The following is a 19,674-nucleotide window of genomic DNA, read 5'->3' as shown; positions in this document are numbered from 1 at the left end:
CAACTATGAACTCTCTAGTCTGAGAGTTGTCATGTGTTGGGAGCAGTGAATCTCTTTCTCTGAGACTGTTGAAACGTCATTACTGCCTGACTGTCACAATCTATGTTTACATTCTTGTGCCTATAAAAGATGGTCCTCCGGCTTTCGGAGCGGAGAGAGACCTTGTTGAGACCTGAGCTTGGTGTTGTCGTTTATGGTCAGAAGACTTGGTTTTCTCTCCCAATCTGCAGATTGATAAATACTTATTAAAATCCAGAACTCAACTGAACTTAATCACTCCGTTTATGAAGAGACGGACAAAACACTTTCTTCATCAGGTACAGGAGGGTATCTCTCCAAGAGCAGGGTTGGAGTGTAACCCTACAGGAGGGTATCTCTCCAGGAGCAGGGTTGGAGTGTAACCCTACAGGAGGTGTAGATGATTACCCAGAGTTCCCCCCCCTCCTGTGTGAGCATGCTGGCTGCAAGATCTTCACTGCTGGTCATGCTGGACTGGCTGACTGCTTGTGTCACTGCATGTCTGGGTGTGGGGGGAGGGGACCAGGACACTGACTGGACGACTGATTTATTGACTTCTTAACTGACTGTGTTCTTTGTGTGTGTGTGTGTGTGTGTAATTACATTCTTAGGAGTCTTATGAATGTGTACCACTGTGACGTCTTTGTTTTTAACTATGGAATGCTGAGTCTCCGAAATTGTCCCCCTGGATACTAAGAAAGAAACCTTGACCTTGGTTAGCTAGCCTGGCTGCCTGGTTAGCTAGCCTAGCCTGGCTGCCTGGTAGCTAGCCTGGCTGCCTGGTTAGCTAGCCTGGCTGCCTGGTTAGCTAGCCTAGCCTGGCTGCCTGGTTAGCTAGCCTGGCTGCCTGGTTAGCTAGCCTGGCAGCCTGGTTAGCTAGCCTGGCTGCCTGGTTAGCTAGCCTAGCCTGGCTGCCTGGTTAGCTAGCCTGGCTGCCTGGTTAGCTAGCCTGGCTGCCTGGTTAGCTAGCCTAGCCTGGCTGCCTGGTTAGCTAGCCTGGCTGCCTGGTTAGCTAGCCTAGCCTGGCTGCCTGGTTAGCTAGCCTGGCTGCCTGGTTAGCTAGCCTGGCTGCCTGGTTAGCTAGCCTAGCCTGGCTGCCTGGTTAGCTAGCCTGGCTGCCTGGTTAGCTAGCCTAGCCTGGCTGCCTGGTTAGCTAGCCTGGCTGCCTGGTTAGCTAGCCTGGCTGCCTGGTTAGCTAGCCTAGCCTGGCTGCCTGGTTAGCTAGCCTGGCTGCCTGGTTAGCTAGCCTGGCAGCCTGGTTAGCTAGCCTGGCTGTCCCATCCCAGATGAGATACCTCTTTGGATTGTGCTAGGATCCTTTGCTCTGCTCTCACCTCTCCAGTCTCCTATTCTCTAACTGTATTCAGTATCTCTCCTCCCCTCTCCTCTACCCTCCTCTCCTCCCCTCTGACAGTATTCAGATCTCTCCTCCCCTCTCCTCCTCTCCCCTCCTCCCCTCATCCCCTCCTCTCCTCCCCTCTGACAGTATTCAGTATATCTCCTCCCCTCTCCTCCTCCCCTCTCCTCCCCTCTCCCCTCCTCTCCTCCCCTCTGACAGTATTCAGTATCTCTCCTCCCCTGTCCTCCCCCTCCTCTCCCTCCCCTCTGACAGTATTCAGTATCTCTCCTCTCCCCCTCCTCCCCCTCCCCTCTCCCCTCCTCTCCTCCCCTCTGACAGTATTCAGTATCTCTCCTCCCCTCTCCTCTCCTCTCCCCTCCTCTCCTCCCCTCTGACAGTATTCAGTATCTCTCCTCCCCCCCTCCTTTCCCCCTCCTCTCCTCCCCTCTGACCGTATTCAGTATCTCTCCTCCATCTCCTCTCCCTCCTCTCCCTCCTCTCCTCCCTCTGACAGTATTTCAGTATCTCTCCTCCCCTCTCCTCTCCCCTCCTCTCCTCCCCTCTGACAGTATTCAGTATCTCTCCTCCCCTCTCCTCTCCCCTCCTCTCCTCCCCTCTGACATGTATTCAGTATCTCTCCTCTCCTCCCCTCTGACAGTATTCAGTATCTCTCCTCCCCTCTCAGCCCCAGTCTTCAGCTTGCTGTTGACATTGCTGCCTGCTTAATTTGTTCTCATGACTTCCTTTCTCTTAACAAATGTTTCTTGTCTCATCTCTACCTCTTTCTTAATAATGCTTAATAATCTCCCTCCCTCGCCCCCTCTCTCTCCCCATCCCCCTCCCTGTGTTCTCCTGTGGTGTTCAGTCCTTGCTAGCTCCAGGTAAAAGTCCCAGTAGGTATGGACGACGCGGCAGTGCCATAGGGATAGGCACCATTGAAGAGGTTCATGTATAACTCTCTCCTTCTCTCTCTCTCTCTCTCTCTCTCTCCTCCTTCTCTCTCTCTCCTTCTCTCTCTCTCTCTCTCTCTCTCTCTCTCTCTCTCTCTCTCTCTCCCTCTCTCTCTCTCTCTCTCTCTCTCTCTCCTCTCTCTCATCTCTCTCTCTCTCTCTCTCTCTCTCTCTCCTTCTCTCTCTCTCTCTCCTTCTCTCTCTCTCTCTCTCTCTCTCTCTCTCTCCTTCTCTCTCTCTCTCTCTCTCTCTCTCTCTCTCTCTCTCTCCCCCTCTCTCTCTCTCTCTCTCTCTCTCTCTCTCTCTCTCTCTCTCTCCTTCTCTCTCTCTCTCTCTCTCCTTCTCTCTCTCTCTCTCTCTCTCTCTCCTTCTCTCTCTCTCTCTCTCTCTCTCTCCTTCTCTCTCTCTCTCTCTCTCTCTCTCTCTCTCTCTCTCTCTCTCTCTCTCTCTCTCTCTCTCTCTCTCTCTCTCTCTCTCTCTCCCTCTCTCTCTCTCTCTCTCTCTATACCTCTCCTCTTTCTCTCTCTCTCTCTCTCTCTCTCTCTCTATACCTCTCTCTCTATACCTCTCTCTCTCTCTCTTCTCTTTTCCTCTTACACAGATACACTGTGTATATATACAGTATCTCTCCCTCTCTCTGTCTGCCTCACTGCATGCCTGTTGTAGCTGTGTACCAGAGGATACCCTCGTCACTGTCATCCGTATTCTCGTCTCCACTTCAGAACGCTGCCCTAAGAACGTTGGTTCGGTGTGTTGTAGTTCTTTCTGGGGGATCTTGGTGTTGGTACGCACGCGGTGATAAAACTACATATCCCGTGATGCAATACCTGCCCGCCAAATAGTCTGCGTCTCCTCAGAGTTTGTTAAAGTTCGGTTACGTGTGGAAAATGGGAAAGTGTATTTTCAACGAGACATGGCTAGATCACAGCGATTTCCGCTGTTGGTTACAGGCGGTACCCAGCTCCAGGTACAAGGCTCGCTGCAAACTTTGCCCCCCAAAAAATCTATTAGGTTACTAATGTGATTTCTTTATCTGTAAATTAAATTAATGCTTTTTCAATGACTGAATTCATTGAAATAAAATGATTTTTTCAGAATTTCTTAGATTTGAATATGTCTTTGGTAGTGTGTCATGTAGGTCTTAAATTTCAATCTTTATGGTCTTAAAATATCTTCACAAGGTCTTAAATTTGACTTACTGAAACCTGCAAGAACCCTGAGCTGAGAGGAGGGGTGCGTCACCCTCGCTGTCTTCCTGGGACAAGCTTCTAATCCTGACATGAACCAACCAGCCTCTGTTCATGTCCTCCCTGTCCCACCATGTGTGTGTCTCTGTTCAACATTGAATGTCCCAGGTAACACATGGAAGGCCAACTTCAAGTGCTGACTCATGGATGTGATATGAAGTATAGTGTGTCTGACCTCTCCCCTTCTGCTCTTGTCCTCTTCCTTCCCTCCTCCCCCCCTCCTCTCCCTCCTCCCCCTCTCCTCCCCCCCCTCCTCCCCCCCTCCTCTCCCCTTCCTCCCCCTCCTCTCCCCCCCTCCTCCCCCCCTCCTCCCCCCTTCCTCCCCCCCCTCCTCTCCCCCCCCCTCCTCCCCCCCCTCCTCTTGCCCCCTCCCCTCCCCCTCCTCTCCCCCCCCTCCTCCCCCCCTCCCCTCCCCTCCAGTCTCTGATCATCCCAGGGAGGAGTCCCACCAGGAAGAAGTCTGGTCCCTTCAGTTCCCGCAGGAGCAGCGCTATCGGCATCGAGAACATCCAGGAGGTCCAAGAGAGGAGGTGAGGGGAGGAGGAGGGGGAGGAGGAGGAGGGGAGGAGGGGGAGGAGGGGAGGAGGGGGAGGAGGAGGTGAGGGAAGGAGGAGGGGGAGGAGGAGGTGAGGGGAAGGAGGAGGAGGAGGGGGAACTATGGAGCGTTGAGAAAGAGAGAAAAGCAGAGGAGAGGGGAGGAGGAGGAGTAACGAAGGGGAGGGGTGGAGAATAGAGGAGGGAGTAGGGTTGCAGTAAGTGGGGGGGACTGTAGATCACGTCCTACAGTTAACAAGCAAGCATGACCCAGCAGCATGACCCGGCAGAGAACATCATCTGACTTGTATGCTCTCCTCCCTCCCTGATTCTCCCTCTCCCCCCCCCTCCTCCCTCCCTGATTCTCCCTCTCCCCCCCCCTCCTCCTCCCTGATTCTCCCTCTCCCCCCCCCCTCCTCCCTTCCTGATTCTCCCTCTCCCCCCTCCCTGATTCTCCCCCCCTCCTCCCTCCCTGACTCTCCCCCCCTCCTCCCTCCCTGACTCTCCCTCTCCCCCCCCCCAGTCGTGAGGTGTCCCCCAGCGCTCAGAAGACCCCAGACTGTGTTCAGCTGCACCACGAGCCCCGCTCAGACAACTCCTCTAGCCACAGCTCTCCAGATATGCCCCCGGGCAGAAACAGGTGCTAGAGGGGTGGTGGGGGGGGGGCAGAACCATACTGCCTGGAAAGCTGTACTGTCTTATACTTATTGCATGACATCATTTTGTTCTTTGTGTGTGTGTGTGTGTGTAGCTCGGCCCTGTGCTGCAGGGCTCCCTCCATCCTGGAGGATCTATCTGGCTCCTCTTCCAGCAGCTTCACCAGTGTGGTGGAGGAACAAGAGGCGGTGCATGACCCTGAGGAGGGATACCACACCAGGCTGGTGGGTCCTGTGATAGTTCCGCACACTCCTGTGATATAGTCCCTCACACTCCTGTGATATAGTCCCTCACACTGCTGTGATATAGTCCCTCACACTCCTGTGATATAGTCCCTCACACTCCTGTGATATAGTCCCTCACACTCCTGTGATATAGTCCCTCACACTCCTGTGATATAGTCCCTCACACTGCTGTGATATAGTCCCTCACACTCCTGTGATATAGTCCCTCACACTCCTGTGATATAGTCCCTCACACTGCTGTGATATAGTCCCTCACACTCCTGTGATATAGTCCCTCACACTCCTGTGATATAGTCCCTCACACTGCTGTGATATAGTCCCTCACACTGCTGTGTGTGTTCCAGGAGGGGCTATCCTCAGAGACGCCACAGAAGGAGATGTTGGTCTCCTGGACGGAGGACAACAACACCAGCTCTCCTGGTCAGCCTGCTGCTCTAACACACACACACACACACACACACACACAAAACTTGCATATACTGACATTTATCTAACCCTTTTTTCACCTCTCCTCTGCCCGTCCCATCCCCTCCTCTCCTCCTCCCCCCGCTCCAGGGAGTCCCCAGCAGGAAGCAGGAAGGAGCTTGGATCCCCAAACCTCAGACAGCAGGACCAGGACAGACCAGAGGACAGACCAGAGGACAGACCAGAGGACCGCTCCATAGACAGGCGGCTGGTCTAGCAGTTCACTTAAGTAACTGTCTGGTAGTCTGTGATGTGTATAAATAGGTCCATGACCTTTCACCGTCCAGGTGAGGTTGTCTTGGTAACCTTGTCCCTCTCTCCCCCCAACCCCCTCCTGCAGAGCTGTTAGACTCCTCCCTCCATGGATCTCCATTAGCAGGTCAGCCATGACAGTTCCTACACTTATGATGACAAAACAGAACTCTGTGTGTGTTACTTGTGTGTGTGTGTGTGTGTGTGTGTGCGTGTGTGTCTGATGAGCCATCTCCTCTCTGTCCTCAGCAGTAGTGGCGCCCCCTGCAGGAGACCAGACTCACCTGCAGGAGACCAGACTCACCTGTCCACCAGGAACAAAGGAGCAACTAACCTGACACAGACACACACACACACAGACAGGACACACATACACACACTGACAGGACACGCACACACACACACACACACACACACACACAGACAGGACACGCACACACACACACAGACACACTGGCAGAAAGACAGACAGACGTATCTGTTGTAAACCCATTTCCCATCATGCAGCTGTGTTTGTGAGTGGCTGCAGATCCCACCAGCCTGGTTGACCTTAACCAGCCCTCCATCCTGCACCTCAGTCCTGTTCTCAGGACTGTTTCAGTACCACGTCCATGTTTCTACTAGAACTAGAAGTCGCTCTTAATCAGCTGCTGTGTCTGGTCTAACCTTAACAATCCAGCTCATCTAGAAGCAGCCTCAGCCTGGCAGAGGAGCAGGGGAGGTTCTAGACCATCCCAACTGGGGGGGCCAAGCAGGGGGGCCAAGCAGGGGGGCCAAGCGGGGGCCAGTTGTTCAGTTAGAGAGGCCAGTTACAGTAAACATTCATGTCATGTAGTTTTCTTCCCTACATTGAATGTATTAACAGAAAAAAGACCATGTTTATAATTATTCAGACTCACATTTAGGGGGTCAAGTTTGTTGACACAGGACAACTGACCCCCCCACCCCTACTTAGGGACCCCCCCCTATTTGAACACTGCCCTGGAGTTGCTTTTAACTTGATGTGAGTGCATATAGAACTGTGTCGTGCATGGTGTAAATATTTTAAACCCCATTATGAACTGGATACTGTATGTAGAGATGTTATGTGACTTGTCTCAACTTTGAACCAGTCAACTTGTCCCAATGTCTACACAAGAGCCAAATATCTCAATTTCCTGGTTTGCTTTAACGTGAGTTCTTAACGATTGTGACATGGGCCTTTTAGGGAAACCCAGCTGTACATTTTAATATGGTTGTTGACCTTGTTTTCTTTTTGCATTTATAATCAGACTCATTACTGGATCAGATATTTTTCACTGTGACGTCTTGAAGTTGCCTTGTCACTGTCAAAGCTCCTGAGGGCATCCTACAGAGCACTTCCTGGTGGGTGTGGTCTGTAACCAGGCAACACCAACTAGTTTGAATGTAAACACTCATCTGAGGCTTGTGTACAGGATAATATAGATCTGTGACGTGTGTGCGTGTGTGCACAGGGCTGCCCTGCAATAGTCTAGTTTGAGTTTCTCTCTGAATTTCTATCAAGAAAAGAAACTGCAATGAACGATGTGTCCTCAGCATTTTTATTTCCAAACTATAAGCTGGAGTAGACAGGACTAGATTGTGAATAGATTTGTCTGCTGTGGCATTAGTACACCAGCGCTACATTACACACCGTCAGTTACAGCACTGCTTGATCCCAAAACTAGATTAAATCAAATTTAGAAGAAAACATATGAAGTGTTTTATGTTTCAACATGATTAAATTGAAGCGTTTGAGGGAATCTCCAACACTGGTGAAGTCATGATCTGTACTGACATGCATCGCAGGCATTCAAAACTCATCGCTTGGAGCGTTTTTCTCAAAACTTTCTCACTGGTCTCTGGTAAGAGTGGTGCTGTGTGCTTGCGCCCTCTAGTGGTCCCTGCTGGCCATGACCTGCTGGCTGCTGTGTCCTGCTCGTCCCTGTTCTCTAGAGAGGAACCCAGGCATACAACCATCTTGCAACGTGCTTCATTTGGATGATTGTATTTCCCTTCTCGTTTAAATCCCTGCTTAAGTACTCGTTCGGATGTCTTGTTTGTAAATATTGCTTTACACCCTTTTGTAAATGAAGCCAAGAAAAATAAAGACTTAAGTTAGTCCAGATGAAACTCAAGTGTGATTATTGACTTTAACATTTTAACTACGATTCTTATCAATATTCCTCTACCCATTCTAACAGCTCACCTTCCTCCTCCTCTATTTGTGTCAGGGCTCATCCCTCCCCTCCCCCAGGCCCCCCCTCCTACACCTGCAGGTGCCACCACCTGATCCTCCTACACCTGCAGGTGCCACCACCTGATCCTCCTACACCTGCAGGTGCCACCACCTGATCCTCCTACACCTTCAGGTGCCACCACCTGAAGGAGAAGGCCTCCCTGCGCACGTTGGAGCCGCAGTGCACCTCTCCCAGCAGCTGGTGGTAGCTGGAGAAGTCGTCTATGAAGGTGCAGCTCAGCCCCAGCGGCTCCATCAGACGGATCATCTCCGCCTCCAGCGCGCAGCGGCCCTCCACCCGGGGCCCGAAGGGCTTGGGGACCCCCAGGGTCCTCCCCAGCACCAGCATGTTCACCTGGGGTGGGGGGGGGGGGGGAGGTAGGAGTGTGTGTGTGTGGTTTATGGTGTAGAGGGGGGAGAGTGAGAGGGGAGGCAGAAGATTTGGTGTGTGAGTGGGGGGGGGGAGGAGGTGAGGTGGAGGGGGTGAGGGGGAGGTGAGAGTGGTGGTGGAGGGGGTGAGAGAGGGGGGAGGGTGGTAGGTTAGGTTTTCAGATAAGCGTTTTGGCTCATGAGATAGTTTTGGCAACTTTGGCATTTGATACATCCTCAGCTACAGTGTCAGTCAGCCAGACCAGCAGGGGGCAGTGTTTCAGCCAGACCAGCAGGGGGCAGTGTGTGCAGAGGTACCATGTCTGGGTAGAAGGCTGCTGCACGGCAGTCCTCCTCGTCCACGCTGAACAGGATGGGCAGGTCGATGATGTCATCATCTTCCAGACCCAGCTCTCTCTTCAGAACATCTCGGTTCCAGTCAATGCAGCCCTGTGAGGGTGTTAAGAGGCATCACCATGGTTATAAGAAAAAGCATCTCAGTCTGAACCCTAGTCCCAGCTCTAGTCCAGTGAGTCCATGTGATCTGTACTGTACCAGAGACCAGGACACTCACCTGGACAAAGTTATTGTCTGCTTGCAGTTTCTCATCTGCCAGAATATCATCCACTTTGATTTCATGTTTTTCTCCCAGACCTGCAAGAGACACACACACACACAACTGTTGGATGAGAGACACACACACACACACACACAGGTGTTGGATGAGAGACACAGACACACACAGGTGTTGGATGAGAGACACACACACACACACACAGGTGTTGGATGAGAGACACACACACACACACACACACACACAGGTGTTGGATGAGACACACACACACACACACAGGTGTTGGATGAGATGCTGGGAGGGAGACGAGAGGAGCAGCAGTACCGTCGAACATGTAGGCCTGTCCGTGTCCGTGGATCTGCAGGCGTCTGAACACCTTATAGCCTGCTTCAGGACTGGCCAAGAGCAGGCGGAAACCCTGTGCACACACACACACACAGGTGTCGGATGAGACACAAAGACAGACAGAGCATCACATACCGGTGAAAGGTAACCTATTTGTATATTACTATAGCATTCCCTTTTTTGTATTACATCTATCAAACACTAGCCGTAATAATGTGTTTCTATTCAGACAGGAGCAAGTGACTGTAGAGATGTTTACCTTCCTGTCAGGAGCGGGAACAAAGGTCATGAACTCGTCGACATGACCCACCGTGAGCCAATCAGAGTACAGCGCAATGGGTTCCTGGACCTTCTGAGCCCACAGGAAGTCCTGAACCACCCTTGTCATGTTGCGACCCTGGGTCGTCCTGCACACACACAGAGGAGAGGTGGAAATGATCACACAGTGTTAGTGATGGGAGACACCGTGTGTGTGCGAGGTAGAACGGAGGTGTGTGTCAGGTCCTCACGTAGGGAAGGCCACTCCGATGATGATCCTCCCCAGGGGGTATTCCTTCCCATTCACTGTCACAGGGGGGCTCACCTCCAGGTTCCCAAACGAGTCCAGGCTGGTCACCTCCTCAGAGTTAGCCAGCCGCGACACATAGCCGAAGTCTGGGCCCTGCGGGGGAGATTAATGTAGGGCGGTATTCCCAGTGTGTCAGTGATGTAGGGTTAGGGTCAGTGATGTAGGGTTATGGTCAGTGATGTAGGGTTAGGGTCAGTGATGTAGGGTTATGGTCAGTGATGTAGGGTTATGGTCAGTGATGTAGGGTTAGGGTCAGTGATGTAGGGTTATGGTCAGTGATGTAGGGTTAGGGTCAGTGATGTAGGGTTATGGTCAGTGATGTAGGGTTAGGGTCAGTGATGTAGGGTTATGGTCAGTGATGTAGGGTTAGGGTCAGTGATGTAGGGTTATGGTCAGTGATGTAGGGTTATGGTCAGTGATGTAGGGTTAGGGTCAGTGATGTAGGGTTATGGTCAGTGATGTAGGGTTATGGTCAGTGATGTAGGGTTAGGGTCAGTGATGTAGGGTTAGGGTCAGTGATGTAGGGTTATGGTCAGTGATGTAGGGTTATGGTCAGTGATGTAGGGTTAGGGTCAGTGATGTAGGGTTAGGGTCAGTGATGTAGGGTTATGGCTGATTTAAACTACTCCGTTTTCACGGAGACGGAGACAGGGAACGCCCTCTCCGATGTGGAATGCCCTCTCCGAGTCCTCTCCGAGCTCCTCGGAGAGCTCTACGTGCACCTCCTGATTTTCCTGACTATCCGTCCGTCATTTTACGGATACCCCTTGGCTGTGATTGGTCTGTATTAAGAACCGCTTGCGTCAGGGGCGGGGTTGCCGTGACCAACAAGACGAACAGAATCCTTTGACCGCCATTGCTGTAAGTTTTTACAATTCATATTTCAGCAAAACAGTATATGTAAATCAGCATCTGAATTAAAATGTGACGAGAAATGGGCAGTACAGTTGCTGAAAATGTGCTTATTTTATTGATGAAACGGCTAATTAGTAAATTTGCTCAGACTTTTCGATAACCTAGCTAGCATCGCAGTGCAGCGCCACCTACTCTTCTGGCGGTGAATTGTTTTCAGCACCCACAGCCTTCGGAGTACTATAAATTCAACGAATCCGTCCGACTCCGTCCGTCTGTCTGTCCGTAACGGAGTCGGAGTAGTATAGTTCGGCCTTTAGGGTCAGTGATGTAGGGTTATGGTCAGTGATGTAGGGTTATGGTCAGTGATTTAGGGTTATGGTCAGTGATGTAGGGTTATGGTCAGTGATGTAGGGTTAGGGTCAGTGATGTAGTGTTATGGTCAGTGATTTAGGGTTATGGTCAGTGATGTAGGGTTATGGTCAGTGATGTAGGGTTAGGGTCAGTGATGTAGGGTTATGGTCAGTGATGTAGGGTTATGGTCAGTGATGTAGGGTTAGGGTCAGTGATGTAGGGTTATGGTCAGTGATGTAGGGTTATGGTCAGTGATGTAGGGTTATGGTCAGTGATGTAGGGTTAGGGTCAGTGATGTAGGGTTAGGGTCAGTGATGTAGGGTTATGGTCAGTGATGTAGGGTTATGGTCAGTGATGTAGGTCTCACCAGCAGTTCGTCAAAGGGGAAGTCCTGCAGGCCTCTGTCCCGAGGGGAGTCCAGCACCACAGGGAAGCGCTGGTGAGGAGAGTCTATGTAGCCAAACTCCATCTCATCCTGGACAGAAGAACATCACGCCAGCTCACTCCACAGACAAACATGATGCCAGCTCACTCCACAGACAAACATGATGCCAGCTCACTCCACAGACAAACATGATGCCAGCTCACTCCACAGACAAACATGATGCCAGCTCACTCCACAGACAAACATGATGCCAGCTCACTCCACAGACAAACATGATGCCAGCTCACTCCACAGACAAACATGATGAAAATGACCAGTAACACCACATTATCAGACAGTAGATGGACTACAGAGATGGGAAGTAACAATGTACAAATTTGTACTTTGTTACTTTGTTAGAAAAGTTTCTACTAAAGCTTTTACTTATTGAAGATTACTTGATGAGGACTCTACTGCACTCGACTGCACTCTACTCTACTGCACTTTACTGCACTCTACTGCACTCTACTCTACTGCACTTTACTGCACTCTACTGCACTCTACTGCACTCTACTACTCTGCTGCTTTACTCTATTCTGTTTTTCTCTCTCTCCTCTCCTTTCACTGTGTGTGACACAGGTTTTAAAAAGAGGAGGCTCTTTCCATGAAAGGTTGAAAGATATTTTTCTAAAAAGGTTTTGGAAAGAAAATTGTCCAAAAAAGTTATTGAAAAAAGATTTTCTAAAAACGTTTTTGAAAGAAAGTGTTCAATTTTTTTTTTTAAGAAAGTAAAAAAAAAAAAAAAAAAAAAAAGAAAATTTGAAAAATTGTCACCTTAAAACCTGCCTAGTGTTAAAGCAGCTCTACATGTTAAGAACTCCTCTGTAGATAGCATGTTGATTGAAATCTACAATAACAATAACTGTGTGTGGGTGTTTGTGTCTAATGAGTCCATCTCCTCACCTGCATCCAGCGGTCTCCTCTGTTTTTGAACTCACTACAGATCTTCAGCTTGCAGCCATAGTCTTGGACCAGCCTTCTCACTGCCTTCACAAACTGGGCATTGTCAGAGGTGCTGGGGTCACACACACACAGTACTGGTGTTAGACAGGAGCCATCAGGATAGTTCTAAACAGTAACATCATCAGTGCCATTTTTCTTTCCCATCGATACTGCTATCCTCATGGGGCCCCCCTCCACACCCTGTCTCACCTGCAGACGAACACCTCAACAGGTGTGAGGGTGTTGGGGGTCATGATCCAGGGAGCCACCCTGAACACAACTCGGTCTGTGAAGATGGGTGTCTCAGGACAGCCCTGCAGGCAGTCACACACGTGTCAAAGAGAGAGAGAGAGCGAAGGGGGGAGGGGGGGAGAGAGAGAGGAAGACAGAGATAAAGAACTTTGATCAGGCAGACGGGTGGATAGACAGACAAACACAAAAAGACAGACAGATAGATAGCTAGACAGACACACAGGCAGACAGACAGACACACAGGCAGGCAGACAGATGGACCAGATAGACAGAACCTTGGAGCTGGGTTCTAACAGACTGAGGTTGATCTGGACGAGGCCATCAAAGTCACTGTCGGGGAACCGGAGGCCCTCCACATAGAACTTGCTCTCTGAGTTCCCCCCGCGGTAAGGAACCTCCTGAGAGAGAACCTCCTTGCCCACAACTAGAGGGTAGTCCTTCACAAAGGAACTGTAAAACAGGTTAACTGCAACGACAGGTGATGATGTAGATTCAGCACAGGCAGCAACCACAGCATACAGCCACTTTCATTGATTTCATTGACATTAATCTATCAACTACATTTAATTGTCAATAGATAAAATTACCATTTTGCCTAATAATCTACACTCTATTACCCATTAGGACAAAGTTTAAACCAGTAGTCCATGGACCTACTGTCTGAAGTGGAATCCAACCCCTGCGTCTGTGTTGAGGCTGGATACTCACTCAGGCCGCGGTGGACGTCCTCGGTGGACCTGGTCCTGAAGACACGCAGGCTGCTGGCGTCCCTCTGGGAGATGTGCAGGGCCAGCTTGTAGCCTTCTGGCAGGCTGGGGGGGCCTCGGATCCGCAGCAACATCGGAGACATGTCCTTCAGATCTGGAGGAGACAACAGATATGTCCTTCAGATCTGGAGGGCACAACAGACATGTCCTTCAGATCTGGAGGAGACAACAGACATGTCCTTCAGATCTGGAGGAGACAACAGACATGTCCTTCAGATCTGGAGGAGACAACAGACATGTCCTTCAGATCTGGAGGAGACAACAGACATGTCCTTCAGATCTGGAGGGGACAACAGGACATGTTCTTCAGATCTGGAATAGCCTGCACAGGGACTCAACACTGCAGGACTGAGCCACCCGAGGAAGTGTCTGTTATTGTCACGGTTACCTGACACTCTGGTGACATCCTTTTGCTCGCTGTCCACTCTCTTCCCATAGGTGCGTTCAGAGTCACAGTTGACCAATAGGATGGCTCCCTGGCCGTCTGGGCCCCAAGTCCAGGATCCCTGAGGTGAGGAGGATCTGTTCTCCGTCACTGAGAAACTGCATCACCTCGCCACAAAGCTTTTGCATAAACTGATCATGTTTATCTCTGAAGGACTTCAAAAGTATTATGACCTCTAAATTGCCATTATTTAAGCAGGCAAATGTCTCTGGTCACTGAAGTTGGAAGCTGAAGATTACTGGTTAATTTCAAGTTGTTTGTTATAAGTAGTTCTATTTCATTTTTATTCTGTTTTTGGTCTCTCATTGCACTGCAGGGTTTTTAATGGCCAAAACATGATCACGCTTTTTAACTGTATTTATCCTTTTAGTGACTGTACATCTTTAGCATGATAGCATGTTAGCATGATAGCATGTCCTCTACCTCATTCATCTGTCTTTGTGTTTCCTCACGTACGTGTGTTTGTGTTTCCGTGTGTGTGTGTGTATATGTGTGTGTGTCTCCAGTGAGCTGTTTGAGAAGGATCACATCAGCACCAGTTCACCTTGTTGGGGTTGTTCCTCTCCACCTCGCCGTCCCTATCAGCATCCACATCCAGATAGATCTCTGAAAGAAACAACCAATCAGCTGTCAGCATCCACGTCCAGAGAGATCTCTGAAAGAAACAACCAATCAGCTGTCAGCATCCACGTCCAGAGAGATCTCTGAAAGAAACAACCAATCAGCTGTCAGCATCCACGTCCAGAGAGATCTCTGGAAGAAACACGTGACCAATCACCTCACATCACATCAAGGTTAGCCTCCATTCATAGATAAGTAATATGAATACAGTACAAAAGTACACACGATATATATTCAGAAGAGTATCTATGTGTAGTCGGATTGAAAGGAGGTTCAAGTGAGACGTACCAACTGAAGTCAGGTGCAGGACAGCTTTGGCCAGGACCTCGCTGTTCTTCCCATAGTACATGACCGACAGCTGAAGAACAAGAGTCATTTACATGAACAGATCACTCTGGTTCCCAACTGACTCACACAAATCTGAATCAAGAGTCAATCAAGTGGAAACCTGCAGATCTGTTCCACCAGTCCAACTCACGTTTATGAACCAAATCTTCCGAAGGGAGCATATTCAGTTGCAGAATGTTAATACTGTTGTATTAACAATGTACCCTTGTCTTTAGTTGAGGCTGACTCACTAAGTATGTTGCTGTGTGTTTGCTGTGAAAGCAGCAGAGTTGTGTTTAAACTGTCTGATTAGAGACCACAGACAGATAAGCAGAGAAGACTGCCTGACATGTTGAGACAAGTGGAGCGAGGAGCAAAGCTTCCAGTGAAGCTGTTTTAAAAGGTGATTTCTACAAGGTTTCAAGACATTGTACTTTGTACCACTCGATACCAAGCCTGAAAACACACACACTAAGTACAGGAAGTCCCCAGGTAACCTTTACCTAGCACTTGTGTACACACACCTGGCATACTGGAGTCAGGTACATTTCTTAGACACCTAGTCTCAATTTCTAGGTCACAGCTTAAACAGATCAACACATACTGTACTTTCCTGTAGAATCCCAGGAAGGCCTTACTAACACTGTACTAAGTTGGGAATTTAACTGGCCTGGATTTGTAGAATACAAGTTGGTTTCTCTTCCTTCCAATGAGATTCAAGGCATCATAAATTCTCACCATAAATTATCATCATTGATTTTCTGCAGGCGAGTTCAGACAGGGAGATCCAGTTCAGAGAGGACAATTTGAATATAAAACTCAAGATATAAATCAAGATGTTTGACAAGATCTTCTGAATTACCCTCAGAGAAAAAAGTTGACAGTTTAATTCAAGTTTAATTGAATCATTTCACCCTCAGCGTTTCTGAGGAGAAAACGACTCAAATCTATTTTGTTATAGACCTTTCCCCCCCGTCCCTTCTGGGTAGCGTCCTGGCAGGGAGGTGGGGTACCTTGCTGTCGTTCACAGCCACGCTGGGGGAGTCCATGCTGAACAGCAACACAGAGCTGCTCCTGAGGGGGGTGGGGCCAGCGTCTGAGGGGGAGGGGCTGATCCTGATCTGCACCTGGGGGCTGCATTTCACCGAGAAGAACCTGGAGCTGGGAGGAGCGCTCCTATTGGAGGAGCACACACGTACACACAATGTTTGTCCTCAGAAGAGCAGCGTTAAAAACTATACTAACAAAAACAAACAATGTCACATGACACAGACAATATCAAAGCATATACACTGAATATCCTGCAAACACCCATGTATGGGAATTATAAACTGACCTTTCGTTGTTAACCAATTGCATGAAGTGTGTGTGTGTACATTCGTGTTTGCGTGTAATTACTACAAGTTCATCATCTTCTATTTTCAGGAGCAACAGATGTCAGGGCCAGTTACTAAGTTACAGGACAGCTATGTTGCAGGATGTTTGGCTACTTTATAAATACCTCTTACTGTGAGTCAGTGACACATTACAAGAGGATCATCCAAGCTGCATTGGGCTGTATATTTAGTTACATAACCATAATAAAACCTGTTCCCACACAGTCAGGAGTGATGTGGAACTATAGCAGGGAGAATGCACACATCTCACTCTCTCAAGTCTCATGTACCAAGTGCACACATCTCAGTCTCATGTCTCATGTACACACACCTCTCAAGGTTAGGGTTACAGGTACAGGTTTGTTAACATTTGTGTTCCTGCTCCCCTCATTTTTCCCTTTCAGTCTAACCTAAGATTTCAAATCATAATTTCTAAATGATTCCTCATAATCCCATATGAGCTAAAGTGCATTTTAACTTTGTGAAAGAGGATATGATTCACTGCAGCAGCACAAGCTTTCTGTGAAAGAGGTGTCACAAAGGAGTATCCTGTTTCAGGGACGGATGTGTCGACACCTAGAAGTCTTGCTTCATCAGAAGCTTGTCTGACAGCACCTTCAGCTGGGCTCCTGTGTGCTCCTGTCTGCTCCACACTGTATCCAGTGGTGGTCCAGTCTAGTCCAGCACAACTGGCTGATGCAACTCTCCTATACCTCCCTCCTCCTCCCACTAGTGACTAGTGGGAAGGAGTGTTGTCTGATATGTAGTAAGATAGTCTAGTGAGGAGTATTGTTTTTTATATAAAGTAGCGTAGTATGAAATTGTGTAGTCTAGTTGTAAGTAGTACAGTCTAGTATTCAGTAGTGTTTATACTGTCAGTCCACCAGACCTGTAGCCAGTTTACCCAGTCCTCCCTTTGTCTCAGTCTCCACTCCTCAGCCGCACCACCCTGGCAGCACTAGATCTGTGTCCTGGCCTGGCAGCCCTAGATCTGTGTCCTGGCCTGGCAGCACTAGATCTGTGTCCTGGCCTGGCAGCACTAGATCTGTGTCCTGGCCTGGCAGCACTATATCTGTGTCCTGGCCTGGCAGCACTAGATCTATGTCCTGGCCTGGCACTGACTGACCGCATCATGTGTTCAAGTCTGTGGGACGACAAAGAGGGTCTGTCCAGAGATGAGGGTGCAGAGACAGCCTCCGCTGGTAACCATGGAATCCACCTCCTCAGCTGGACCCTGGCATGTGATGACACCCTGACACAGCTCTCTCTTTGCTGCCATCCCCCCTCACTCAGCACTTTAGGACTCCATTTGAATGACTTGATGATTTAAGTAATTAAAATAAACCATGATAGATTTTTTCCCCTCAAGTCAAATGACCCTGATGACCAATTATGTTACCAGAAAGATGACAAACAAATTTGCCTTTGATTAAATACTAAAAATACATAACATATATTGTATGAATTTAATAGCAGACTTAATACTACATTGAAATCAACAGCACAACAATTTATTTAAAAAGTGTTGAAGTCAAATTCAAAAGTTTAAATTAATAAGCAAAAGTAACATTACCAAGAACTCAATTCAAACAGCCTACTGTATTGTACAATACCTGTTTATGTTCACGGTGACTTCCGTCCCAATAACATATGTTACACTTGTAGTTTTTCCATATTCAATTCTTAGCGTCCGCGACTGTGGCTGCATGGTTATCTGCTATGAGTCCTACTGTAACAGTACTCCGTTCTGCTCCGTCCTGACGGACACACAGGAAGCTACTGCACCAGCTGATCACGAGCAGGTGAAAGCTAGTGAGATGGTGATTGGTCGCAAGTTAAGAAGCCTTGAGCTCTCGCGCTGTTCTGCGCTGCAAGTGGTCCGTTACCGTGCTGCCTCGAGCCTGCGGTGTCAGTCTAAGATAGGAATGAAGCCTCGGGACGGGCATGTGTCGCTGTTTGGGGGAATAGGCTACACCTGACAAAGCGAGTAGGCTAAAGAAACAACAAACAAATCGGGAAATTGAAAGAAGCCAGTGCTTTTAAATAATAAAACAAAATACCCCCCCCCTCTCTCTACTTACATGTACAGGTTGATCTTCAGCGCGGTGCCGGCGATGTGAACAGCGCGGTTGGGTTTTGTGATGTCAAGACGGAGAGTTCGATGCATTGGCCTATATTTTTCAGCAACCCGTATTTTAGCATTTTGAATAACTTCTGGAAGCTCGCTCCTTTGAACCTGCTGTTGAGTACGATCCATTGTTTCACCTGGGCTCGACTGTGGAGATGAGTTCACGAGAAGGAGGCTATCTAGTATGTATGTTTGTAATTGGATGCAGATGGGTGTAGGCTATAGCTGGCTTCGGTGAACGAGCTGAAACACGCATTCAGACTTCGAGGAAGACATTCCATAGCCTTTAATTCAATTCTTTTGAATCTGTCGAATTGAACTTCCAGGAAGGTTGCAGTTTCATGCCTGAGGCATGATGTCCACAACTGCTTTTTGTGACAGAGTTGTAGACTTGAGCCCACGAAATAAATGTCTCATAAAAGGCTGATTGCCAAACCCACAAAATCAATCTTTTTAGAAATGTGTATTAGGCTACATCAAAACCGTTCCCGTTTGTATTGTGCCCGATGGATAATTTTGTAAGCCTTTTGGGTTTATTAGAATCAGAATGGGATTTATTCGCCATGAAAGTTTGCACAGACAAGGAATTTGCTTTGGCAGAAAGGTGCATACAATAAACATATAGGGACCTAAAATTTAAATATGTGGACTATCTATACTAAGGGTACATAAACTAGCAGTACTAAGTGGAATTAGAATTAAATAAAATATACAATAAAATATAAGTTGCCGTCATTTACAATATAAAAATACAAATATTACAAAAAATACAAATGTACAAGATACAATTTTGTGATGCATTATCGCCTGCTGTCATGTTTTACATCAGTGGTGGTTTGGAACTCAGTACACCGTCTCTCCATGACAAAATAATTCGGTAGCCTACCCCACCTACTGATAATAGGTTTGTTCGACTTGATGCAGCACCGGCGGCGCCGACAGCAGCCGGCTGCCTTGAAGTTGAGAATGCCATTGGCTGCTTCAAGTCAGCCGGGCTGCAGGCGGCTGCAGGCGACGCCGGCGCTGCATGAAGTCGAATGCACCTAATGAAAATGGACTGTGTGGAATGAGTCAGCCGACGTCATGACAACCTGTTTCGCAATTGGTGAGACAACGACCAGGGGTTGTATGCGCTAAGGGCTATTAATCGGAAGGTTGTTGGTTCGATTCCCGTCCGTGCCAATGACGTTGTGTCCATGGTCAAGGCACTTCACCCTACTTGCCTCGGGGAGAATGTCTCTGTACTTACTGTAAGTCGCTCTGGATAAGAGCGTCTGCTAAATGACTAGATGTAAATGTAAGTAGGCTGGCTATGAGAAAGTTAACCCACAGTTAGGCTAGTCAATCTTTCTTGGCGGCAGGCACAAACTATTCTTGACTTTTT

The 19,674-nt window shown here is 48.7% G+C and overlaps 2 protein-coding genes across 5 annotated transcripts in view; one reads left to right on the top strand and one right to left on the bottom strand.

Moving 5' to 3' along the window:
• The window catches only part of rap1gapb (RAP1 GTPase activating protein b), a 17,692-nt gene extending 11,285 nt beyond the window's left edge, over positions 1 to 6,407 (top strand). The window contains exons 3-9 of the mRNA XM_067237758.1: positions 3,975 to 4,084; positions 4,612 to 4,728; positions 4,840 to 4,969; positions 5,335 to 5,410; positions 5,546 to 5,684; positions 5,796 to 5,834; positions 5,960 to 6,407. Coding sequence (XP_067093859.1) covers positions 3,975 to 4,084; positions 4,612 to 4,728; positions 4,840 to 4,969; positions 5,335 to 5,410; positions 5,546 to 5,655 — 543 coding nt within the window. The 3' untranslated portion in view covers positions 5,656 to 5,684; positions 5,796 to 5,834; positions 5,960 to 6,407. The remainder of the gene's footprint in view (positions 1 to 3,974; positions 4,085 to 4,611; positions 4,729 to 4,839; positions 4,970 to 5,334; positions 5,411 to 5,545; positions 5,685 to 5,795; positions 5,835 to 5,959) is intronic.
• Positions 6,408 to 7,959: 1,552 nt separating this feature from the next.
• Positions 7,960 to 18,419, bottom strand: padi2 (peptidyl arginine deiminase, type II). Of its 4 annotated transcripts, XM_067236264.1 has the most exons (17): positions 18,244 to 18,419; positions 15,800 to 15,962; positions 14,748 to 14,817; positions 14,383 to 14,444; positions 13,782 to 13,899; positions 13,335 to 13,487; positions 12,902 to 13,092; positions 12,585 to 12,688; positions 12,336 to 12,447; positions 11,376 to 11,483; positions 9,744 to 9,895; positions 9,494 to 9,641; positions 9,214 to 9,307; positions 8,890 to 8,969; positions 8,634 to 8,765; positions 8,090 to 8,301; positions 7,960 to 7,996 (listed from the first exon to the last, which is right to left on the bottom strand). In XM_067236264.1, exons 1-17 carry the CDS (start codon positions 18,417 to 18,419, stop codon positions 7,975 to 7,977), a joined length of 2,097 nt encoding a protein of 698 aa, XP_067092365.1. In that variant the 3' UTR covers positions 7,960 to 7,974. The 4 variants fall into 4 exon arrangements, with proteins under 4 accessions (XP_067092365.1, XP_067092356.1, XP_067092374.1 ...); XM_067236255.1 differs by having other exon boundaries at positions 7,974 to 8,301; XM_067236273.1 differs by having other exon boundaries at positions 7,974 to 8,301; positions 12,902 to 13,050.
• Between the last annotated feature and the right edge of the window lie 1,255 nt (positions 18,420 to 19,674).

The sequence above is a fragment of the Osmerus mordax genome, chromosome 1, assembly GCF_038355195.1.
Source record: "Osmerus mordax isolate fOsmMor3 chromosome 1, fOsmMor3.pri, whole genome shotgun sequence".
In the NCBI taxonomy this organism is placed as follows: Eukaryota; Metazoa; Chordata; class Actinopteri; order Osmeriformes; family Osmeridae; genus Osmerus; species Osmerus mordax.
Note: the sequence above shows the minus strand (reverse complement) of the source record. Positions and strands in the feature narration are given on the sequence as shown.